We start from the raw sequence: 27,088 nt of genomic DNA, 5'->3' as shown, positions 1-27,088 counted from the left end.
TGGTGGGCTGGCTTCCTTTTAATTCATTATATACGTACATGTGTATGTATATATATTTATGTATGTGTATATATGTAAAGTGTGTGTGTGTGTGTGTGTGTGTGTGTGTGTATGTGTGTATAATTGACTGACCAGCCAACAGTGCCTTAAAAACTGCTTTTTGTTTAAGGTCCTGAATTATTCACATGCACAGCAGCCACATAAATACAGCAGCTTGCTGTGTTAGCAGTATTGTCCCCATTAAACTTGAAGGCACTTGCTACCTGTAAGGGCAAATTAAAGGTTAAAAATAAATATTGTAAGGTGATAGCTATAAACATTTCCCTGAACCTCTTGAGAAAGGGGAAGCCAATCTAACTATTGCAAAAGGAATTTACTTTCATGGTGAAGGAGAAAAGCCAAAAGAATTTTATTGCTGCGAAAAAAATCTTAGAGGTCAACTAGGTCAAACTCCTCATTTTACAGATAAGGAAACTGAGGCTCAGGTAGGAGAATTTATTGCCCAAAGTCAGCATGGTAAAGTAGAAACTGTGCTGCTTTCAGCATCAGGTAAGTTTAATTCTTGGCTTTATCGCATGCTACATATTTAGTGTGGCAGAGGGGAAACACTGGTTCTGGAGTCAGGACCTGGATTCAATTCTTACTGCTGATGCTTGCTACCTGTTTGACCTTGGGAAAGTCATTCCTCATCTACAGGCCTCAGATTCCTCCTGGGTAAAATGAGAAAGTTAGAGTAGATACCCTCTGAGATCCTTCCCAGCTCTAGACCTGTGATCCTAAATCACTGTACCTCTGAATATCTGTTTTCTCATCTATTAAGATGCATCAAATGACCTCTAAGATTCTTCCCATCTCTAATTTATGATTGTACTTAGTCACAGAACTGGGAATTAAAAATCGTCTTCCTGATTCCAAGTCCATTACTATTTCCTCTGCCTTGTCTTCCTGTCTTCCAAAAATCAAAAGAATTTAAATGAGCAAGAAATCCTTGAGGGAAGTGAAACAGTTAACATGTATCCAATCTTAAAGCTAACAAAATCAGATACATAACAACATGGTTCCAAAATGAATGATGCGAAGTAAAAAAGGAACTATAGATCAAATATGGAGAGGGAAATGAGAACTGTTACACAACTGTTTCAAAGTCATACTGGTTAGGACTGCAAATAGAACATGTAAAATGCAGCACAGCATGTGTAGGGAAAGGTGACATTATAGGTGTAGTTATTGGAAAGAGCAATTACGGCCCTGATTGAAGATGCAAGCAAAGTGAATCATTATTTAATGTCAGTAAACTGAGGCGAGAAACAGCAGAGTCATAGATTCTGAGATCCGGTCTTCATTTGAAGAGACTTTCAAATATAAATGAAACAAAGCCCATTGTAACACCACTGAATAGTGATGCTGGGTGAGAAATTGACAAGTCTTTTTATAATGCTCACACAAAGTGTGATCCCCGTAATTGAAATTGGCACCAAAAAAGAGGGGAAAAGGAAATAAATGATAAAAGAAAAAAGAAAGAGAAAAGCTTTATCTCAGTAACCAGTCAACATCCTGAGCTCTCTTGGATATGATTACTGTTAATCCTTTTGTGAACCTCCAGAGATGTCCCTTAATATTCTCCTGCACCGCAGCCTTATAATTAAAGGTTGGAAATGTATCAGCTGCACGCATTTGTTCCTTCCCTGGCCACCATTTCCTACAGTAAAGGTAAAATGACGTTATCTCTCTTCCCTCTCCTGGCATCAATTGTTACTTCTCATGGGCAAGTAGACATAATTTTTTCCTAACTTCCTGAAATACTGGAGTTCTGATGTTTCTCTTACAGAGAAAGACACTTCACCTCTATTGGTTTTTAAATAATCCATTCCTTTTCACATTAATATTTTCTTGAAAGTTTGCATCACTTAGTTCAACATCAGGTGAAACTGGTCCATGTTTAATTGTAAAACAAACAAACCCTAGATGAAAAGGAAAAGAAAAACGAATTTCGAAGTCTGAAGAAATGTTTTCCATTCAGAATCAAAACATTTTACCCAACATTTTCTTCTCTATGCTATAGTTAACCTAATTAGAACATAGGTAAATTTAGATCCCAAAAGATTAAATGACTTGCCAAATGTAAAACAACAGGTCAGTAGCCACATTGGGAATAGCATTTAAGTGTTCTGGCTTCCTATCGTCTTCTCCCTTCTGCCTCTCCTCTTCGAATAGAAATCAACCTTCAGCAAAGAATGTAGCTATTGTTCCATGGAGTACTCTAAGCTTTGAGTTAAAATGACATCCTGAACCACAGAAAGTTAAAACTATATATATATTTAATGATTAAAAAAAAATTAAAACACACTGTAATTTTTTTCTAATAAGAACCTCAAAGAATTTTTTTTAATAATAGCAAGACAACACTCTACATCAACCCTTAAATGTTTCGTGACATTATTTTCAAGTCAGTACCAACAACTCATTTTTAAATAACGTTGACTCAGCTCATGCATTCATTCAAATCCCTGTTCATTCAATAAAATTTGAAACAGAAACTACTTTTCATGCCAAAAAGCACATTTGCAATAATGAGCAACAGATAAGCAAGAAATGCCTCATAATTAGTGTCAAATTGGCCTCAAATTAAGCCTGTAGCTATAGCTTCAGGAAAATGTTTCTCAGTCAGTATCAGACCTGCCTGTGCTCCACAGTTTTTCATCAGCTCTTAGCTCTTAAGCACCAAAAGGTACAAGCCACATAATGCTTATTGAAATGTAAGTCTCATGTCACTATTCATCAAGGTATATTTGCTGAAATGATGCTGTATGACTTGTTTTCACGGATTCCGAGAAGCCATATTACTTCTTTCTAGTACTTGTAATAACTTCAATGTAATCGTTCGTCCTTGAGTGTCAGCCCAGTTTCCATCTCATTGTGAATCCAGTCTCTGCTGCCATCCAGATCTCTCATTCTGCTATGATTACACCTCCGGATCCCATTGTTGTCACCCTTTAAATCTCATAGTCCCATTCCATTGGATAAATCATACTCGTGCCTATGTTGTGATGATGCTAGTTCTTTTCAATGCATGGCTGAGGGTGAGGGAAGGGGTAATGGAACCCAGGGCTGGTTCTGGTACTGGAATGAGATGGTTGGCCTGTCCTTAAATTAATATCGAAGGTTCAGCAAGTAATTAGCTGGGAAAACATAGGGACTGATGACTCTAGTCAAGTGTTTTACTCAAGGACACTTAGGAAATCAAATCAATAAACATTTATTAAGTACTTACAATGTGCCAATCACTGAACTAAATGCCAAAGATACAAAGAAAAATCAAAAACGGTCCCTGCCCTTAAGCAGCTTCCATTTTAATGGAGAAGATGATACACACCATCACTGAGTTCTTTCCAAGCTATAACCCCATGCTTTTTCCCTTCATAAACTGCATGTATATGTACATGCTGTATGTGTACGTGTATCTGTTTCTGTTTCTCTGTGTGTGTGCATATGTATTGGCAGCTGCAAAATCCATTTCATTCAGCTTTCCTAGAGCAGCATGGTACTGTGAGAAGAATAATGGCTCTGTCTGTGGACCCAGGTTCCAATCCAATAAGTGTCAGACAGAGGACACATTCTCTCTATGACCTTAGGCAAGTCATTTTGCCTCCATGGGCTCCAGTTTTCCCATCTGTAAAAGGGGAAAAGGTAGAGTGGAAGTCTCTTCCAGTTCAGATCTATAATCCTATGCTTGGACATAAGCTTGTTCCCAGTTCTCACATAGGACTGAAGGACAAACAGAAGCCCTAGGTTCTGTGCTTATTCCTACTTTATCAGTTTACATAGCACATTCTGGGGACACTCTACCTTCCTGTGACTGTCATGTCCATGAAATGCTGCTTTATTCTTCCTGGAGAAAGTCTGCATTGTCTTTAATGGGAGAACCTGAGCAGGATCCAAAAGGAGGTATCCAAAGAGTTTTTACACATAAACAAATTTGTGTTGACAGTGAATCCCCTCCAAAGAAACCTTACCATAGAGAACATCCCCATCCATGCATGATGATGGTTTTTGGGTTTTGTTTCCTATAAATATATATATTTCTCTCTCTCTCTCTCTCTCTCTCTCTCTCTCTCTCTCTCTCTCTCTCTCTCTCTCTCTCTCTCTCTCTCTCTCTCTCTCTTCTCCTTTCCCTCCTTCCCTCCCTCCAGGGATTCTTTCGAAGGAGCCAGCAGAACAATGCTTCTTACTCCTGCCCAAGGCAGAGAAACTGTTTAATTGACAGAACGAACAGAAACCGGTGCCAACATTGCCGGCTACAGAAGTGTCTTGCCCTAGGAATGTCTCGAGATGGTAAAGAGTTAACATCTTGCTCTCCTATTTAAGCTCTTTCAAATGGCTGCTGCTTTGCTGGAGCCAATTTAAACCCCTTGTTACAGTTTCCAGAGGGTGGGAATATTGAAGGGGGGGAGGGGGAAGACCAATCTGATAGCATATTAACTGGAAACATAGAAGATTTTGGGGGGAGTGGGGGGAAGAGGGAACGACCAAAGGTGTTTGGTGAGAAAGTAACGAGCTGAACAGGTGCGTTGTTCACACTGAAGGTAGAGGAAGCAAAATGCTCTTTTAAAAAAAAAAAGCTTTGCAAACACGGGGAGCTGAAGAGATCGGCTAAGTGACATGCCTAACCTGGAGCAGCTTGCTAGTTAGGTGTGAGTTCAGCTAATAGGCCTGATAAATTTCTGCTTGTGAACAGGGTTCACGAGCTCTTGTATATGATCAGTTCTATCTAGCAGATGATTTGCTCTTACCTGAAATCCATCTTCCAGCTCACAATCAACTCTTAGCAAAGACCCAGCTATCAAGGACCAGTGTGTATTTGGAGAGTTGTTTAGGACAATTTGCCCCAGAATCTAACACAGTAGGGACCCTTTCACCATAACTACCACTCTAAGTTCCTCAACTATGAACTTCATGGATAGAGCCACATTTTCTCCCCACACCCCAAAGTAATTCCTGAATAAAGGTAAGAAGGGAGTAATGTTTGAGCAAGGGAAAGGGAAAGGGGAATGAGGGGGAGCCATTTGGCCTTTTCCAGCATATTGCAGGGAATCTTGGCATCCCAACAAATACTGAAATGGCATTTCTCCCTGATGCTATCTCCCACATGACTTGAGCAAGTCATTTAATCTCTCTGGGCCTCAGGTTCCTCACATGTAAATGAAGAATTGAACTAGATAAATTCTTAGATCCCTTAGATCTCTTCAGCTCTCTGAGATTCCAGTCACACTCTCTCTGCTACAGTTCTTAGCAATAAACTTTTGTAAAAAAAAAAAAAGAGGTGATTCTATATTCATATTCCAAAGTGATGATAATCGTCATTCATTTACTTTTAGTACACTTTGAGGGCAACTGGAGCTAGTGTGTGGCATGGTTTTAAGTACCTGGATAAATTCAACTTGACTTATAACTTGACAGCTAACATATAAAATACTTGGTCCTTAGTCTGCCTTCCCTAAACAGAAAGTCCTTCCAGCTATGTCATTTGAATCTACAGCTCCCTTTGTCCCAGAGACATCCACCCCACACCTTCCCCAAGGAATCTGCCTTGCTTCAGCTAAGGGCATCAAGGAAATGCCTTTCGATTTACAAACATGTAAAGGAGCAAAGAATGTAGGCATCTTCTAACCAACCATGTTTTGTCCCTCCCTTGCTATGTGTATAGAGGGCTGCTCCCAGAGATTGTGTATCTAAAAACTAAATCATCTCACCACAGACTTCCACGTGACATGATTTGACCTATGCTTTTAAGAAGATCCAGAAAAGGAGGAAAAAGAGAATTTTGCCAATGGCTAAAAATAGTCTTCATTGGAATTGGTTTAGCAGGATTACACAGGAATTTGAACTGTGGTTACATAACTCATTTCTACCATGTGAGGGCAGCACGTTAATTGACACCAGCTTGAAAGCCTCATTTGTAAATGAGGAGTGAGCCCTGAATAATAGTAATGGTGGTGAGAATGATAATAATACTTCTATAGTGCTTTCAGTTTTACAAAGCGCTTACAAGTATCTCATTTTATCTTCACAATAACTCTGGGAAGTCAGGGCTATTATCCTCACTTTACAGATGAAGAAAATGAGGCAGAAAAAGGAAGGGGGGGGGAGAAAAGAAACATCTATTAAATGTCTACTATGTGCCAGACCCCATGTTAAGCTAATATTATCTCACAACAGCTCTGCAAAGTAGGTGCTATTATTATCCCCATTTTATAGTTGAGGAAACTGAGGTAGGCAGAGGTTAAGTGACTTGCCCAGGGTCACATAGCTAGTAAGTGTCTGAGGCCAGATTAGAGCTCAGGTTTGCTTGACTCTGGGTCCAATATTTGATTCTATTATAGAAAGAAAGAAAACACGTTCTCTTCTCACTACTAGTATTTGTGCTGTTGAATGACCTCATGGGGAAGAAAGAGTTACTCTCCAAGAGGACTCAGGCCAGGAGTCAGTACAGATTTAATTCAGCCCCCATAGGAGAGGAGGCTCCTCACCTACCTTGGCATGAGAAGATTCTGGGGGCTATTTAATAGTGGAATGACATTCTCAAAGGAGGAAGGAATAAACCCCATTAAAGAAGCCTCTGAGAAATAAAAACAATATGATGTCTAAGGACACTGGAGACCTAAGGAGGATGATAAGCAGTCATACCATGGGTCAAATAATCATCCTGAAGCTGCTAGAAATGACTTCCCAAATACCTCCTGCAGATGAGTACATGCCAAACGAGTGGTGAGAAGAGGGCGAGGGGAGAAAAAATGGAATTCTTTCTCAAAGTGAAAAGCCTCTTCTTTGTATCATATGAAGGAGATTTGATTTTTCTGAAGCTTTTATGTGGCCCAAAATGTCATGTCTTAGACTGGTTAAGTAAGCATTCCCAAAGTGCTTTAAAGGTATTAATAGTGACTAGACTAAGACTGCTCAATCTAATTTAATTCAACAAGCATTTATTATATGCCAGGCACTGTGCTCAGCTCTGGGAATACAAAAACAGAAATGAACATAGACCCCACTGGGGAGAAACATGTACTAAGGAAGGTCGATGCAAAATCGATGCAATACAAATTGCAAAGTGATTTGGAGAGGAGGTGAGGCAGGGGTAAGACAACTGGGTGGGAGTGAAAGAGGGGATCAAGAAAGACCTTGTTTAGGAGGTGACATGAGCCAAGCCTTGAGTGAAGCAAGGATTCCAAGATGCAGATGTGAGGAAGGAGAGCATTCCAGGTAAAGGGGGTTATCTTGTACACAGGAACAGAAATAAGAGGTAATGTGTACAAGAAAGAGCAAATAAGCCATTTTAGCTAGAATGTAGAATGAGTGTTGCAGAACTATGTAAAATCAGCATAGGTATAGAAGGATTGACTGGAATCAGATTGCAAATGGATTTAAATGCCAAACAGAAGAGTTTGTGATTCATCTGAGGGGCACTAGGAAACCGGTGCCGTTGGGGAGATCAGACCTATACTGGGGGGGGCATTAATTTGCAAGATTTGTGAGAAATGTGCTTCATTCTGACAATTGCTTAAGGTATTTGGCTGCCCCACCTGGCCATAGTAAGGTTCCCTTGACCACAGCTGCCCATTCAAGCATTTTAAACTGCTAGACAGGGGTGGGAAACCTGCAGCCTTGAGGCCACATGTGGCCTTCTAGATCCTTAAGTATGGCCTGATTCAGCCAAAAGCTGCACTTAAAGGGCATCCTCAGCAACTGCCCTTGAGACTTCTATAATTCCCCCAGAGGAGTTATCACCGTTCCTAAAGTTATTTATGGCAGCTAGGCAGTACAATAGAGTGCTGAGCCTGGAATCAGGAAGATAAGTCTTCCTGAGTTCAAATCTGGCCTCAGACACTTACTAACTGTGTGACCCTGGGCAAGCCACTTAACACTGCATACCTCAGTTTCCTCATCTGTAAAATGAGCTGGAGAAGGAAATGGCAAGCCACTCCAGTATCTCCACCAAGAAAACCTCAAATGGGGTCAAGAAGAATCAGATACAATTGAAAATGACTGAACAACAAGAAGAAATTATTTATAAGCTAACAGAATCATAGACCTAGAGATAGAAGGAAAATTCAGAGACCATCCAGTCCAACCTCCTAGGAACAGGAAGGTTAAGTGACTTTTTTAAAGTTCACATAGAGCATGTGAAAGAGTGCTGGATTTCGAGTCATACACACTGGGTTCAAAACCTGTTTCTACCATGTTGAATAAGCCATGTTATGTCTTTGGGAGTGGTTTCCTCATCTAGGAAATTAGAGGTTTGGACTAGATGTCTTCTGAGTTGCCTTCCATCTCTAAATCTATAATCCTATAAACAGCAACAATCACCAAGTGGCAATTCCTGGTCATCCAGCAAACTGATGAAAATCCAGCTTGGCCCAAGCTGAAAATCAAGATTGTATGTATAATAAATGAATTGTCAAATCTTCCAGCACCACTATTTTACTTAATTTCCTCTTAGCTAAACTCTTTTCATGCCTGTAAAGTTCAATCTCTTTGTTGAAGGACTCTAGACATCCTTGTAGACTGTTCCTTAATTTTAAGTGTCATCATCATCATCATCATCATCACTATCATTCCCTATATATTCCCTATACATACATACATACATACATATATATATATTATATATATATATATATATATATATATATATATATAAACTGAGAATATATATTCCCTATATAATTCCCTAATTCCCTACAGCCTGAAATGGAAACCAAAAATATTATCCCATCCTTGTCTGAAATTTAGATGTATTTGCACAAAAGTATTGTGTGCAAAACATCTTGCGGTGACCTTGTCTGTGACAAAAAAAAACTCTAAGGTTGAATGGGTCATTATTCTGATTTAGAGGGCCAATTAATATGCTTTTCCTCCACATCTCTGCTGCCCATCACTGTTACTTTATGAAGTCAGATCCCCCTGCAGAAGCTTGAGGGTATAGCTAGTATTTCATCAAGGATTTTCAGAACATTCTGGTTCATTCCACCAGCCCAGAAACACCATCCTTGCTCAGTGACAAAGTCCATATAATTAGATACTTAATGGCACACCATGAGCTGGTTGATATGTTTGCACATGGTAGTCATTATGATTCATTTCAAAACAATCTATTTACAATCTTCAACTCTCCATTTCTCATAAAGTGAATTGCTAACAGATAAATTTGACTTTTGAATCATTCTGAAAGTGCTTCCTTTTTATTAAAGGTTCCCAAAGTTTTCATTTTAAGCCTGCTACAGGAAACATTAATCCATTCTGACAACATATATCAAATGAAAAAGAAAAATTGCTGTAAACAGTAATAAGTGGAAAGTGACAAGAGGCAATCTCTAACAATCTAACTAAATTTAGTTGAATTAAACTCATTTAACCATATAATTCACTACTAATAAGCATTCATTCAGATTACAAATATCAGTAATATATATTGTTGTTGTTCAGTCATTTTCAATAATGTCCAACTTTTCATGACACCATTTAGGATTTTCTTGGCAAAGATACTGAAGTAGTTTATCATTTCCTTCTCCAGCTCATTTTACAGATAAGGAACCAAGGCAAACAGGGTTAAGTCCAGGGTCACACAGCTGGTAAATGTCTGAGACCATATTTGAACTCAGGAAGATGAGTCCTCCTGGTTCCAGGCTTGGCACTCTATCCACTGTGCCATTTAGCTGTCCCATCAGTAATATTATCCTTGGGCAACTCCAGAAATTCTAGTTCAACTTCAGATCCTACAGCCAAATCCAAGAACTTATTTAGGATCATAGGTTTAGTATTGGAAGGGACATTGAAAGTCATCTAGCTCAACCTTCATTGTACAGATGAGAAAACTAAGACCTGGAAAGGTGAAGTTGTTTGCCCAAGGCCGCATATGTAATAAAAGAATGTATTTGAACCTAGTTCCTCTGGTGACACAGCCAAGATTCTTATCTACACACTTATCTACCCAATGCATGGGTAGAAATGGTTGTAAGGAGAGATCACCATAAAAGAGCAAAGTAAAGACTACCATAAAAATGTCCAATTTTCATATTAACAACATTACCTGACATAAAGGGTTTGTAGCTTCTAAAGCATTCACTAATCATTATCCCATTTGGTCCTCACAATAGCTATTTGAGGCAAACAATCAAATATTAGTATCTCCATTATATAGATGTAGAGACTGAGGCTCAGAGAGCTTAAGAAAAGTTTAAAGTTAGCAAATGACAGAGCTGGAGCTTAAACCTAAATCTACTAATGTCAAATTTAGTGCTTTTTCCAAAAAAGCTGAGTACTTCTTAAGTATTCACCTTGTATGTAGTGCTATGCTAAGTATTTGGAAGGCTTACAGTGTATGGGTGAAGGTATTCCCTCCATGCATGTATAGATGTGATTAACAGAATGATAGTGTAAATTCAAGTTTAAGATGTTTTCCATTTCAAATGTCTACTGTTCTGATTAAGGAGAAGGCAGTAAGAAGATGTAAATATTCTAAAGGTTAACAGAATTTTTTTGAGCAGGCATCCACTATGTGCCAGGCACTGTGCTTCACTTAAATCCAATTCACAGACAAGTCAAGACAGCACCCTGTAATGTCAACCCTCTTTCGAAGGACAGACAAAAACAACAGCTTAGTGATGTGGATACAAAGACCAAAAAAACAAAAAACATAAAAAATGCTGTCCCTACTCTCTATTCCATCAAAAACAAATCTCCTAGGGACTAAGCTTTGTTACAGAGATTTATCCATGTAATTGATTGATTTACAAATAGTACTGAGAAAAAGACTGTCTATAGAAAAAGCAGATAGGTCCATTTTTGCAACAACAACAACAAAAAAGACAATTTAATGGAGTAGTGGAAAGAGCATCAGGTTTCAAGTCAAGAAGATCTAGATTCAAATCCCATCTCAGACACTTACTAGCTGTGTGACCAAGAGGGCAAATAACTGAACCTCCTCTCTCAACCTTAGTTTCTTCATCTCTAAAATGAGTGTCAATAATACTTAATAGTATTTAACTTGCAAGGTTGTTATAAAAATAAAATGAGAGGGGGGGAGGGAGTGAGAGAGTAGAGAGGGGGGAGGAAGGCTAGAGAGGGAGAAGGGGAGAGAGGGAGGAGGGAGGGAGGGAAGAAGGGGAAGGGAAGAAAGCAGGGAAAGAAGAGAGGGAAGGAGAGGGACAGAGACAGAGGAATAGACACACATAAAACTCCTAACATTTGTACTCCATTTGAAGCAGAGGAAGATGGAGACAGACTTGACTTGTGAATTCACTGATTCAGGGAACTCCCAGATGAGGACCTTCTCCATAATTAATGACCTTAGAATGTCCTAGGACACTGAGAAACCAAGTGACTTTCCAAGGATCACATAGCCATCATGTGTAAGAGTCAAGACATGAGGCCAAATCTTCCCTGTCTCCAAGGCCAATTCTCTACCCCCTATGCCAGGTCGCTTTTCAGGATACAGACTTCTAATCCCAAATAGGCAGAAGATGACTTCAAATCAAATTCTTGACAATATTTCTATTTTGATTGGTATACATTCCTGGACTCACTAAAAACCTTCTTAGAAAAGATAATGCCTTTCTAGAAATATTTGTGGATGCAAGCAGTCTTTTTATAACTTTTTTTAACTAATATATAGCGTAGTAGGGTAGGAAGAAGCTCAGACCAGGAATCAGGAGACCTAAGCCCCAGTCAATCAATGGACACTTACGAATTACTTACTATGAGCCAGGCACTGTGCCATGTACTTGGGGAGAATCAAACACCCTCTAGCTATGTGACTTTAAGCAAGTCTCTGAAGTAAGCTGCTGGGCTTCAGTTTCCTCTTCCATCAAGTGAAGGGGGTTAGATTAGATTATCAATAGATATATTTTGGAACTGATTGCATGACGTGAAAGACACTGGCAAAGGACCTGCATCAGAGAAGGTGCTATGCTCTATAAGCGAAGCCAAATAGATTTAGAACTAGAAGGAATTTAGATGCTATCAAATAGAATGCCTTCATTTTGCAGGTAATGAAAATGAGGCCCAAAGATGTTAAGTTGCCTAAGGTCACATAGTGTCTGAGGGGAATTTAAACCCAGGTCCTCTGTCTCCACATCCCCATGCTTTTTCCACTTCACCAAAAGAAAACTTACTGAAGAAACTAGGGACTTTCCTCTAGCTCTTTTAACACTTCCCAGATATCAGTGCCAAACTCCAGAGGTCCATTTGCAACCTCTGATTCTTGCTGCATGACCAACTCACCTCCTTTTCTATTCCTGCCTTTCATTAATGTCTTTTTAAACCTCTTCCTGTCATATAATGCATCATTGGTAACAAACTGCTACCTTCCCAGCTTTACCTACACTGACATTCTTTTATTCTAATGTAGGATTATCAATGTAAAGGTGGAAGAAACCTCAAAATACCACCTACACCAACTCCCTCATTTTGTGGAAAAGGAAACTAGAAAGGTTCATAGAATTATGCAAGGTCACAAGTGATAATAAGTGGTATATGCAGAATTCCAACCCAGATCCTCTTCTCAGAGGCCATCAAGTCCAACCCTTATGTGAGCAAAAAATCCTCTCTATAATATGTCTAACAAGAAATCATCCATCTACCTAGGAGACTTCCAGGGATTGAGAACTCATTATGTACTTAGGCAGCAACACATTCCACTTTGGGACAACACAGATTGTTGGAAATTTAATTATAAGGTCCTTGAAAGCTTCCTCTTCTTGTAACGATAAGAGAGGCTGGATGTTCTTGTGCTGAGGACTAAGCAGACCATCCTACCATACATTTCACTCCCACATTTCAGCATCCGAAGGAAGCAAAAGTGGGGGGAGAAAGAGGAAGACATTGTCCAAAAAAACCTGCTCAACGGAGACTCTCTGCATTATCATTAACATCATCTTCTTTATCTCTATTCTTATCCTAAACTAAATATTTTACTTAAAATATTATTTTAAACTAAATACCAATGTCCAAAACATTGGTAGGCATTTGAAGTCTTGTAGATGTAGAATTCATGGTCACTGATCTCAAGGAACTCATGAAGTCTGAGGGAGCAGACAACACATACAGAGAAAAATCTCACTGTCAATAATAGCTTAAAAGGCTGAACTCCAAAGGGATATGAACAAGACCTTCAAAGCAGAATAACCCTTCTTTGGTTAGCCCATGACTACTTCCAGACCTTCTTCCTCTCTCATTGGAATGGCTAGGGATACTGCTTAAAGAGGGAGATTTTATAGAGGACAGAGGAAAAGAGAAAAAAAATAAAAAGAAAGAAGAGATTTCCTATGCAAGTGACTGGTGGATATTGAATGTGTCTCCAGTTCAGATGTGGTTTGTATCATAAGATAAAAAACTTAGATCTGGAAAGAAATTATCTAATCTACCTCTCCCCCTCATTTTACAGATGAGGAAATTGAGGCCTAGCTAGATTAGGTGTCTTGCCTGGGGCAATACAATAAACTATGTCTGAGGAAGGATTTAAACCAAGGTTAACCTAATTCCAGTGCTCTGACCATTACCCCAATGATGTCTCTTGGTCTATGATTTCTGTGGTCCCTTCCAACCCAGAGTGAGATTTCATGCCAATTCAATTCACTAAATTTATTTTGCCTCTGACTGATAGAGAAACCTAGAGACAAGAGTTATATATTTCATGCTGTATAGGTTTGCAATGTCTACAAAATGTACCAAGTCCCCTCTGTGTAATGGTTTGTTACTGGGGGAGGGGGTGAGAAGAAAAGTGAAAAAGCATACAGAGATGGATAAACTCTGAAATGTGACAATGATAAGGACCTAGGGTTTACACATGCACAAGCTATTCTACACAATTTAGTAATACTATGGTAAATAGTCCAGATTTGGGAACATCAGATAAATCATTCTAGCTATGATTTTGGCCTTTGCACATTTTTTCTCTTAAGTCAAAAGAAAGAAAAATATCCAGAAATTTACACATCTATGATTTTTCTCTCCTCCTTTCTTATCTTTTAAAATATAATTCCTTCTATACAGGACAACACTAGGCTCTCAGTCAATCTGGCACTGTGGTACAAAATTGTTTGCTAGTGAAGACACTCCCCAGTGCAACTGAGTGGTTGGTGCATTTGTTTGCAGTGAGAAACCTTCAGTTCTGAAGTAACAACTGCTGCCAGCCACTTAGAATGCTGGGATTAACTCAACGCAACAAGCATTTATTACATGCCTGTTACATGCCAAGCGCTGTGCTAAATACTAGGCATGCAAAGACAAAAATTAAATAGTCCTAACCCTCAAGGGGGGGGTTACATTCTATTGGGAGGAAACAGCATATTAACTAAATGTGTGTGTGTGTGTGTGTGTGTGTGTGTGTGTGAGAGAGAGAGAGAGAGAGACAGACAGACAGACAGACAGACAGAGACAGAGAGAGAGAAAGAGACAGAGAGAGAGAGAGACACAGAGAGAGAGACAGAGAGAGAGACAGAGAGGACAGAACAGGGTGGCACTAGTAACTGGGGACCTCAAGATAGGCCTACAGTAGGAGGTGACATGTGAGCTAAGCCTTGAAGGAAGTTACAAGGTAGAGAGGAAAAGGAAGTATATTCCAGGCAAAGGCTCACAGAGGGGAGATGGAATGTCATGTCTGAAGAACTGGGAAGAGAAAACATTGTATCTTGTTTTCTGCTTTTCTCCTCCAACTCAGCTGTCAAATTTGGGAGGATGTCCAAGAAGCAGAGGGACAGCCTGTATGCAGAAGTGCAGAAGCACCAGCAACGGCTTCAGGAGCAGCGGCAGCAGCAGAACGGGGAGGCAGAGGCCCTTGCCAGGGTCTATAGCAGCAGCATCAGCAATGGCCTGAACAACTTGAACAACGAGACAGGTGGCACCTATTCCAATGGGCATGTCATTGACCTGCCAAAGTCCGAGGGCTACTATAACGTGGATTCGGGCCAGCCTTCCCCAGATCAATCAGGACTGGATATGACTGGAATCAAACAGATAAAGCAAGAACCTATCTATGACCTCACTTCTGTACCCAACTTGTTTACCTATAGCTCTTTCAACAATGGGCAATTAGCACCAGGGATAACCATGACTGAAATAGGTAAGTGAATTCACACACTTCAACCTACAAATAGTCTTAGCCATTTCCGATGTGAACACTTCCCTAAGTCTGATCTGGTTCACTTAAGTTGAATCAAGCAGAGATTCTACTCTTAGTTCAGGAAATCTCTTTGTTCCCTCCCCTACCCCCCCCAAAAAAATGATTATTTATCAAGGAAAGAAAAGAGATGAGGAAATGCTATCAATGAGGAGGACTGCATTTGTTTTAGTGTTATGAACTTTCAGAGGATAAATAATGTATGCATAATTCACGTGAGCCCAGCAAATGTTTATTAAGCACCTGATGTACATGCCAGACATTACATTTCATGCTGGGCATACAAAGGCAAAAATAAAACTGTGCTTGACTTGAAGACGCCTACACTCTACTTACTGGAAGTTCTAAGTGAAATATCTAACTAGTGCTAGAGATAGCTAGCACCACATCAAGAGTAATGAAGACTTAGGGTCTATTTTCAGTCCTGAAACCTTGGACGCGTAAGTTAATCTCTGTGGGCTTTGGTATTACCTGTTAAATGAGGGGTTCACAGTAAATGATCTCTTTGGTCCCTTACACATCTAAGATGCTAGTCATTGAACATTCTGTGCTAGGCTCTGAGGAAGAGTTTTGCTTTATTTGTTTGTTTTAAACATAGTTTGATAGTTGACATAGCTGGCAATTATTTGGGTAGCTAGCTAGTTCAGCAGATAAAGCACCAGGCCTGGAGTCAGAAAGACGAGTTCAAATCCAGCCTCAAACTCTTACTAGCTACATGAGCCTGGGCAAATTACTTAATCTCTGCCTCAGTTTTCACAGTGCCTGGCACATAATAAGTGTTTATATAAATGTTAGCTATTATAATTTAGGTCATTTTTAGAAAGCCATAAGTCATAACGGCAAAAGATAGAACTGTCAGAAAGGATTTATTCAAGTGGGTCCTGTAATAGGTCAGATTGTAAGGTAGGTGAAAAGTTTTTTTTCTTTCCTCCCCCTAGTTTTGGCACCCATTGCCTGTAGTCAACAAGACTTTCCCTACATTGTGGTATCCCCAGTCCCCAGTCTCTGAATTTCTTGATCCCCATTTCCATGACCCCCATCCTCTCTGCATCAAGATAGCTATTCTGAGTTCCGTTTCATCAGGATCCTGCCAGGTGATAGAATAGCTAACCATGTAATGTAACTGAAACTAAAACTTCAGTAAAATATTGCGGTTTAATATGTGACCCCATCTAGGTAGTTATTTGATTTTAACAGTAGTCTCTTCTGCACTTTACTCCAAAGGTATGGTTCATATGGGAATTTCAGGCACCATGGACAGCTTGAGGAAGAGATATTTTTGGTCACTGAAACCTTTTAGGGCCTTCAAATCACAACATGTAGGCTACCACCTACTCTGCTGCTGCCTAGGGCTAGTCCTATAAATAAGACTCCAGGGGAAGTCTGAGCAGAGTTTCAATTCTACAGGCTTTGAACACTTGGTTCCTTCCCAGATCTTCCAGTGTATGTTCTCTCTCTCTCTCACACACACAGACACTTGGTCTTTGTCGCCATGACCTGTTACTGACTGGTGGTGTGTCATACGTATCCTCCCCCTCCTCCCTCTCCCCTCCCACCATCTGGCTATGGAAGAAGAGGTATATAAATATGAAATTTAAATATTTAATTCCCTCTTGCAGAAACTCAGTATGCTTCAGTGTGTAAAAGGATTATAGGGCACAAACTTACTTTAATATGCACAATTGTGAAACTATTCAGAAGATACACCTGTTTAAAACCTTGGTCTCTTCACAAGGTGGATGGAGCAGTGCCCTCAGTAGAATGTAAGCTCCTTGAGGGAAGATACTTCTTGCATTTTTGTCCTGCCATTTCATCTCAGCACCAGGTACTTTGCTCATAGCAGGTATTTAATTTAAATAAATAAAATAAATAAATTTAATAAATAATATTGGATTTTTTGAAGCCCTTCCAGGTACATCCCAACAATAGTTCTTTCTCTGCTAGGGAAAAGTTTTTTTTACCTAATAGGGGAAGAAAAAGTATTAGTTTTCCTTTATTTTTACATGATAGCTAAAGACTTGATTGAGTTACTTGGAAAATACATTTGGAAAATGTGTCAAGATGCTACTTAAAGAAGTTTGTGTGGATAGCCTCTCCTCTGGCCCTGTTCTCTCAAAGAGAAAATTCTCCCACAGCATTCACTGTTTCTCAGTTCTAGTAGCACCCTGGATTTCTATCACAGACTCTAGCATTCAAAATGAAACCATCTTTTAAAGGATTTATTTAAAGGCATATGGCGCCTTTAAAGCTCTCCTCATCTGGACTAAAATTCAAAGTTTCTCTTATCTGAGGAGCTGGGGTGCTATTAAACTGACTCACCCCTGACCTCTCACAAGCTCTCTGTGCCTCTACCCACCCACCCCACCGTACCTCATTGTAAATGTTCCCTTCTATAGAACTGTAACGCCATCTAGTGGGCACATCAACTCCTGTCTGATAAACTGCTATCCTCTGAGAAGCTCAATCCTTACTAATCCTTGTCAAATGAAAGGAAATGCATCAACGGTCTTCCTAGTTCGGCATACATTCTAGCATTAAGTAAAAAAGGCCTTTAGTGTGAACATTCCGACCTCCTTATTTCACATTCTCTCCCCCGCTCCCCCAGACAGGTTTACTGTATTGAGCAACCTGTGTCGCTCTCCAAGGTGCCACAGGGGCTTACATTCCAGAAGTTAAAAAGTCTGCCCATTTGATGTGACTGGTTAGTAGTGTGTCTACACACATTTGTGTCTGACCAGCTGCCTCTCAAAAGGGGGGGGCAGGTTTAAAAGGCACAGAAGTGAATCTGCATTAAGCCATGTTCTGACCATATTAATTCTATATTATACGATAGGATCTTTCACTGTACCATACCATATAATATTCCATGCTTTATAATGTCAAGCCAGACTATAACAAAGAGTCTTTCTAATCAAACTTTTGATCTTCAAAAAGTCTGCTTTGTTTCCTCTGGGTTCCAAGATTGCAGATAAGAGAATGTTGGAGAGGGTCATTCTTTTCATATTTAGTACATTTGAAAGCATAACAACAGTGTTGCTGTTTACTAGTTTTCTGATCAACCCCTCATAGAAAAGCCTATCATTTTGAACATAAATAATGACTTAAATTTTCTTTTAAAAGCCAAAACAGAGATTTACCAGAAATTCCAAAGTGATCTCATTGTCAATTATCTAGATAATAAGAAACATTAGGTAAGTACTACAGAATATAGCTGAGAATATAGAATATAGACCAAGAATTTTTCTAAAAGATGTGCCTAGAGAGTGAACAAGAGTGTACTGCACACCTCCCAGAGAGATTTATTTGTGGAAGAAGTGCAAGTAGTGATGTGCAACATCCAAACATCTTAAAAACTAATCCTTTCAGAAACTGTAACCTAGTGACCTGTGGTATTGACTCGGGAGAAGGATAAAATTAAGAAGGGCAAACAAGGTCCACAAAATGCTACTTATCCTGGAGCTGTCAACAGAGCTTACTTAACATGTGAAACTGAGCTGACATATTGGGTGTGACGCACGTATAGGAAAAGTATAGAGACTGCCTGTGGTTGAATTAGGGAGCAGAAGATGGCTAGGAGGGAAAAACTCGTAAACACTATGGTTTAGCAAGAAAAGCACTTGGCCTTGTAATCAAATGACCTTGGTTTGAATTTCCCCTCTGCTACAGTGACTTTAGGCAAATTGCTGAATCACTCTGAACCTCAGTTTCCTTTTCTGTAAAATGAGCATACCCCAGCTCAAAGGGTTAAGTAGAAAGTGATGTTAAAATTGCAGTACAGTAGGGAAATGTTAGTTGTCGTTGTTAATGTAAATTTAAAAAATAACAGAAAATGGAAAGTAAACCTCTTGTCTCAGTTCCCAAGTTCAATGTGATAAATGTTTATTAGTACCTGCTACATATGAGGCTCTGTGTGCTAGGCACTGGTGAGATAAAGGTAGATATGCCCCAAGTTCTGTACTGAAGGACTGTATATCTGAAGAGATGAAAGACAGCTAGCAAATAGCTGTGGCACAAGGCAGAATGAGATAAGTGCAAAAGAGAGGTTCAGACAAAGTGTAATGAGAAACTTGAGGAGGGAAAGATCATTTTCAACTCTAGAATGAAGAAGGGAAAGAAAGAGGTCATAGAAGGCTTCATGGAAGAGTTGGCATCTAAAGTGGGCCTTAAAGAAAGGGAGAGCCTGTAACAGATAGAGGTGAGATATGGGGGAGTAGAAGACTGTTCAAAGCTTAGGACACAGTGGAGAAGAGAGGCAGCATGAGAACAGAGAAAAGAAATTCCCTCCTGCACCAAGACAGAAGCATGACTATTTACTTTTACAATAGGATGATGGCACAGTGGCTAGAATGCAAGGCCTGGACTCAGGAAGATCTGAGTTAAAATCCACCCTCAGACACTTACCAGCTGTGTGACCCTTGGCAAGTCACCTAACCCTGTTTACCTCAGTTTCTCATCTGTAAAATGAGCTGAAGAAGGAAACGGCAAACCACTTTAGTCTCTTTGCCAAGAAAACCCCAAATGGGGTCACAAAGAGTCAGACACAACTACAAAATGACTGAACACAGATGAATGTCCCAGAATGAAGGCATTTCTTCCAGTATAAAAGACAACTGAGACTCTATCTACAAGACTCTACCATATCCCAGTAAATTCATTAAACTACCAGACAATTCAGTGGAACAAAAAGGTCAAGTTGTCTGATTAACTTTGATGGTTTGTTCCAACATACCCAGCCTGAATCTGGGTGTTCAAGTCTTAATTCTCACTTGCAGATGTCAGCTAATAAACATTAGTTCTTTAATAATATTTATCTCCTCTTAATTTTAAGGTACTGTATAAACATGAGCTATTATCATTCTCCTTATAGCATTATAGATCTAAAGCTAGAAAGGACTTCAAGAGGCCTGTAGTCCAACCCTTTCATTTTCTAAGTGAGAAAACTGAAACTTTGGGAGGTTAACAACTTGCCAAAGCCACACAGGTAATAAGCCTAAGAAATGAGATCTGACCCCAAATCCTTTGACTCCAGAGCCACCATATATGCTATCTCTATGGGGTTTTTTTTTCATGTTTACTGAGTACAGAGTTCTGACCATCTAAAATATAAATAAACTTCATTTAAAAAAAAATTCCCTACTCTGAAAACTGAGTATTTATAGTTACAGGAGATTTCAATAGGAAAGATCCAGGCCAACAAATGATTTGTTTTCAATAATGCACTACTTTGTCTATAATGGATAAAGAAGATTCAGTGTTATTACTCTGCCTTTTCATCTTTCACGAATGCATACATCTTAAAAATGTTGAAAATCCCCTTTCCTTAGAATTCCAAGTCCTATTCAGTTTAAGATAACCAGTGATATTTGGTTTTATTAATTAATACATACTTCATAACTGCTGAAAGATAACTGCATTCAAAACATGTATTTAAAAAGGACCAGATTTTTGTTAATATGTGTTTCCTTTGTATCCTATTAGTTCATAGTAAAGATGGGAGCAGGGCTCAAATTGAGTGGGATCTGCCAAAGGTCTTTTCAGGGGATAATAAATTGGAGAATACCTCTTAACTAGCTAGGGAAGAGGGCAATTCAACCTTCTTTGTTGTATCATGCTCTGAAGGGAAGATGCCTTATGAAAGAATTCACTCTATGGGGATCAGCACAAGCCCCAGGAATTTCTGACAGAAGTCTCTTCATCCTCCCCCCCACTACCTTCAGCTGGTGGTATTCAGTCAGTCAACAAGCATTTATTGAGTACCTACTATATGCCAGGCACCGTGCTAACCACTGAGGATACAAATAGTGGCAAAAGACAGCCTTAAGAAGCTCTTAAGGAACTTACAATCTAATGGAGGAGATAGCAGGAAAACAACTGTGTACAATCTATATACAGAATAAATTAGAAATAAACAATAGATGGAAGGCACTAGAATTAAGAGGGATCAAGAAAGGCTTCCTGCAGAAGGTGGGATTTTAGCTGAGAGTTAAAGAATCAAGGAAACAGAGAGAAGGAAGGAGATCATTCCAGCCATAGGGGGACAGCCAATGAAAGTGCCCTGGCTTGGGAATATCTTGTTTGAGCAACAACAATGGAAAGAATGCAACTACTGCAATATAATGGCAATCCTAGCAATTTCTTATAAGCAATTATGTGTGTGTGTGTGTGTGTATGTATGTGTACATACACACACATATACATACATATGTATATATATTATATATATACATATGTGTGTGTACATACACACACACATATACATACATATGTATATATATTATATATATACACACATCCATAATGCATTTCAAACAGTATTGAATGAGATAATGAACTTCCCTCATATCCTGGGATTTACTAGATTAAACAAATGTTCTAAAGAAACTTTTTTTTAAATTTAGGGCAGAAATTGTGTAAAATTGATCTGCTTCAAGTGAAGTTACCCTGGAGACAGAAGATCAAATTGATTTTTGACCCCAAATTCAAAGTCTACCTGAGGAGACACTAAACACTTATCAATGAAAACATAAAGAAATTACTAGGGGCTCCTTGCAGATAGAATTTTCCTTTTTTACACTCACCTGAAAAAAATAGTCCTGTTAGATATGAAAGATTTTTGCATCAAGGGAGAAGAAAAGGAAATTTCATCAGTTTCTGCCTGTAGCTAACTAAGATGAAGCAGGAGAGTGATGAATATGTGGTGACTACAGAAACAGCTCCCACCAGGCAGCTCCCACTTTCAATAGCCAGGGAAATTAGGCCAGCCCTTAAAGATGTCAGATCCTAGGCATTTAATAATTTTCAGGCATACCACAGCACTTGGACTATCATAATAGCTCCTTCATTCATGAAATCAAGTTAGTGACCTGCCACCAATAGGGTGAGGGCTTTGAATTGTTTTTGCAGTAGTGTGGATGGATTTGCAGGAACCTATTCACCAGCCACCATTCAGTCAAATACAAACTCCTTGAGAGCAAGGATAGTCTTCATTTTTGTTTTTGTGTCTCCAGTATTTAGCCCAGTGTTTGGCACATAGTAAGTGCTTAATAAATATTTTTCATTCATGTAGGACTGCAGAACAGAGGAGTACTAACAGATCCACATGAAGACCCTTGCCAGTATGAGATTGATTAGCACTGCAACTTACTAAAGTGAATAGACACCTAATGCTCCCTAATAATTCAATATTGACATGATAGTGCGAGAAAATGCAAGAAAGACTGACAAAAGTGTTGTAGGCAAGCCACAGTGAAAGCTCATTTCTGTGCAGAGTGGATGGAGTGCTGGACTTACAAAGAATGAATCCTGACTAGGGTGCTTACTAGCTGTGGCTTGCTAGCATAGGCAAATGTGTAAGCCTTAATTTCCTCATCTATAAAATGACAATGATAAAAGCATCTACTTAACAAGGTTGTTGTAAGCTTTAAGTGAGACAAAGTATGGAAGTACTTTACTAACTTCATATTGCTATATAAAAATCAGTTGCCATTATCATAATTATTACTGGATAATATTTATAGTTTATTAAAAAAAATAGCTAGCATTTATATAGTGCTTTGTGTTTTGCAAAGCACTTTACAAAGTTCACTTAACTTTATCTTCATGACAACTCTGGGAGGTAGGTGCTCTTATTATCCCAATTTTACACAAGAGAAAACTGAGCCTGAAGAGATTAAATGACTTACCCAAGGTCACAAAGATAGTAAGTGTCTGGGGCTAAGTTTAATCTGAAGTCTTCCTGTCCCCAGGTCCAGCTCTCTATATACTTTACCATTCAGCTGCCTTACAAAACAGTTTGCATAGGTTATCTCCAGTTAGACTGCCCCAACCTACATGTCTGCTTTAATAAGGCACTATAACTTCTATGGGGAAAAGAAAGTAACTATTGCTTAAGTCTGTGTCCTATCTAAAAAGTTTATTTAGGGAACTAGTATTTAGTTTTCAACTCTTTTTTTTTTTGAGAGGAATCTTGGAGTAAGGGAAATCCACTAGATCAGAGGTTCTTAATCGTTTTTTTTGTCATGAACCCATGGGTGAAGCCTATGGACCCCTTCTCAAAATAATGTTTTTAAATGTAAAAAAATAAAAGACATGAGAATTACAAGGAAACCAATTTTATTGAAATATAGTTATCAACATTAAAAAAATTTACAGACCCTAGGTCAAGAACTTCTGTACTAGATGACCTCTAAGGTCAGCTTTAAAATTCCATTATTCTACCTTGGCACAGGACAATTCTCAAAGCACTTATAATATTTGTTTTTCTTTTTATTCACCTATGAATATTTATGTAATTGAAGGTAATCAAGTTACTGATTTTAATTACTTGGCTTAGCCACTTGAAAATATAGAAATGGCCTCCAAAGAATGCCCCCTGAAATGGATGTCAGAAGTCCATTGAATAAATCTCCATAAGGCGATTGACTTCTGTTTAAATTACTCAGTCAATTGACATGTCAAACAAAATCCAAGTAGCAAAAATCATTATTAATGATGCCCATGGGCAAATCCCATAATTAGGTTTTGACCATTTGTGTCCAAAGTCAAAGCCCACTAATTGTCTTTTGTGTGATTTGGTAGGGAGGTGTTTTCCCTACTTTTGTTTTGTTGTTTTGATTGGAGTAAGAGTGGACTTTAAGGGACTCTGATCTTTATGGAAGGATTTTCTTTGTTTTTAAGGTTGTAAACTATGTTCTCAACTTGAGTAACTCTACAGAAATTCTCCCCCATGAATCAAAACACAAAGAGTATCCTGAATCAAAATGAAGAGAAATTCTCATGATGCCCCTCAGTCTGAACTTGCCAAGCTTCATATAGTAGTTCTTTGTAAAATGTCCCTGAAGTTAAATCCTTCCCTTGGCCATTGGGCAGGCCCAGAGAAAGTAAGACACTAAGAGGTTAAGTGACTTGCTCAAAGACATTTTAAAAGAGAAATTAATGATCCTTTTTTTCTTTTCTTCTTTTTCTTCTTTTTTTCTCTCTCTCTTTTCCTCATCATCTTCTTCCTTCCTTTTCCTAAAAATGTTCAAAAAACATATTCAAATGTATTAAACTTTTCCTATTTTTTTAAAAAAGCATTTTCTTCTGAAAATTTATTTTAAACATTAACATTGTCCTTACATAAGGCATCTTTTTGTTGTTGTTAAAGTATTTTCAAGAAAGGGGTCTGCAATTTTTTAAAACTTGAGTACACACACACACACACACACACACACACACACACACACACACACTATAAAACAAAATTGTCTTAGGCTAAAACTGCCTTCCACATTTTAAAATACAAAGAGTGCAACAACTTAAATATCCAATTTGTTTTGCATTGCTTCGGCTTTTTCTTTACTTTCCAATGTCATCCTTTTGAATATATGAATTGCTCATTTGATCTTTCTATTCTATTTCACAGTTTCATTCTCCAGCCCAAAATGACTCTTACTTGGGTTTCCAAACACTGTAGAAATGCTCTTTCCTAAACTTGCTGATTAACATTGATCTCCTCTATATTTTTATTCATATTGGTCTTAGTTTTTATTAATTTTGAGTGCCCTTTTATTTTTATCATAATTGCTATTTTGTCACGTGTTTATTGTTGTTTTGTAAAAAAAAAATCACATTAATAATAATGTGACTATTCATAGAACACCTTTCTCTTACAAAATTCAAAGTAGGTTATGACTAATATCTGTGCCAGGTAAGAAGGGATCATTTACTAGGCACAGAACAATGGAAAGAGAACGAGTGTTTAATTTGGAGTCCCTCGGTTCAAATCTTGGCTCTGTCATTAGCTACCTGTGTGAACTTGGGCAATTCATTTCATCTCTCTGCTTCAGTTTCCACATCCCTTTTTGTTGTTGTTCAGTCATTTTCAGTCATGTCTGACTCTTCATGACCCCTTCTGGGGTTTTCTTGGCAAAGATACTGGAGTAGTTCACCATTTCCTTTTCCAGCTCATTTTACAGATGAGGAAACAAAGGCAAACAAGGTTAAGTAAATTGCCCAGGGTCACACAGCTAGTAAGTGTATGAGGCTGCATTTTAACTCAGATCTTTCTGCCTCCAGGCTTGGTACTCTATCCATGCACTGTCCTCCCTAGTTGCCTTCCATGTCCTTAAGATGATCAATTTTTTTTTTGCTCAATTTTCTTACCTGCAAGTAGGAACCTAGATTTTCCTAAACCTAGAGCAAAATATTTGTCACAAGTATGTGTGATGAGGAAGGAGAGGGGGTTGGAACACAAAGGAGAAATATTTGCCCTTCTCTGCCACAACAGAGGCAGCACTGTTGTGCACAGATCTGTCCAAAGGGGAAATTAAATAGATTGTTCTTAGGAAAATAAAGAAAATCAAGACAGATCTTGGATATAATCTCACTTTCATAGTTCCTCATAATCTCCCTTTTGTTTTGTTTTTACCATATTTTGTGGGGGGGAGTGGGGGGGTTAATAGCTATGCTTTTGAGGCTAGCATCACAAAGGGCATATCCTTCCACAATATGTTCCCTTGTACATACTGTCAGAAACTGAATACTGGGATAAATAGCCCACGGGCCTAATTCAATATATCACTTATGTTCTCTGGGCCTCAGTTTCTTCTTATGTAAAATGAGAGACTTGGCCTAGAAATTATCTGTAAGGTCCCTTCCAGTTCTGAGTCTATCGTCCTATGATTATTATGTTCCCTTGAGGTAATGTAACAATGTTGGATATCTGTCTTTCATTTGAACAGTGCTGATACTTTCATCTTAAAAATAGCAAATCTTAAAAGAAAACTTAGAAATAGCAATGATGATGAGGGTAATGGTGGTAGTGATCATTAATAATAACTAACATTTATATAGCACTTATTACGTATCAGGCACTGTGCTTAGCATTTTACAATTATTATCTCATTTATTCTCACAGCAACAGTGAGAGGTAGATGCTATTATTGTCCCCATTTTACAGATATGTCTTGAATCCCCAGGCTTTGTCTATGGAAAACTAGTCAATTGAATATGGGGGGGGGTGGAAATGACAGGCAGGCTATTGGGTTGTTCTTTTGCTTTGCTTTGTTTTGTTGGAAAGAGGTTGGTATCAGATAGGTCAAATGAACATCTGGAATTTTTTTTAACCTATTACCCAGTTGTTTTGTTTTTGTGTAGAAACAATCTTAAGAGTCTGGATTCAGGTAGATTGTGATTATCTTGAAAACCTAATGAAAATACTTAGCATGAGCCCTGAGCAAATCTCTGGAGGTACTCTGGCATTAATTCAAAGTGAATCCCCTAAAGGAACTCCACTTTGGGTATAAGCTGAACTGAGCAGTCAGCTACTCTTCCCAGATCCTAAGGGTAAGTGGCAAATTAAAAATTCATTAATCATGTTAATTGAGGCTGAGTATTAGTGCTTTGGGAAGTATACCTCCAAGTTTAAGAAAAAAAAAGTGGGTGGTTCAAATCACCAAGAGGAAAGACTAGGATCTTTTCTCATGAGAAAAGTTAAACAAAAGAAATTGGGAGTTCGCATGCATCACCCCCCTAATGCTATGTATATCTTTGATTTTCTGCTCTCTCGCCTTGTGGTAGAGTTGGGTCATTGGCAGGCATGATAATAACAAGTAAAATGGTGGTTTTAAAAAAGACCCTCAACATTCCTGCTTCTGCTGGCATGTGAGGTTCCAATGAGGCTACTGTCTCAATAGGAATGTATTCCCAACATTCTAGCCTTTGGAGAGCACCACTCGCAGAAAGGGGCCAGTGAATTCTAAAATAAGCTCTTTCAGTGAGAAAAGCCAGCTGAGCGGTTGAAATCAGAAATGCAGAAGGTCACTTGCTATTTTGGAAGCTACAAGCTGGTCCTCATTTTATAACTTCACAGTTATAAACAAAGAACTGTCACCTTTCCTCTCAGTGTATTTATTTCCTATGAAAATAAACTGATTT

The 27,088-nt window shown here is 38.7% G+C and overlaps 1 protein-coding gene across 1 annotated transcript in view; it reads left to right on the top strand.

Moving 5' to 3' along the window:
• The window catches only part of RORB (RAR related orphan receptor B), a 247,460-nt gene that overhangs the window by 187,221 nt on the left and 33,151 nt on the right, over window positions 1-27,088 (top strand). The window contains exons 3-4 of the mRNA XM_021008622.2: window positions 4,191-4,332; window positions 14,714-15,115. Of these exons, the coding sequence (XP_020864281.1) occupies window positions 4,191-4,332; window positions 14,714-15,115 (544 nt within the window). The remainder of the gene's footprint in view (window positions 1-4,190; window positions 4,333-14,713; window positions 15,116-27,088) is intronic.

This window comes from Phascolarctos cinereus, unplaced genomic scaffold (genome assembly GCF_003287225.1).
Source record: "Phascolarctos cinereus isolate Bilbo 61053 unplaced genomic scaffold, phaCin_HiC Scaffold_4;HRSCAF=312, whole genome shotgun sequence".
Lineage (NCBI taxonomy): Eukaryota > Metazoa > Chordata > Mammalia > Diprotodontia > Phascolarctidae > Phascolarctos > Phascolarctos cinereus.
The sequence above is the reverse complement of the archived record's forward strand: the minus strand, read 5'-3'. Positions and strand labels throughout refer to the sequence as shown.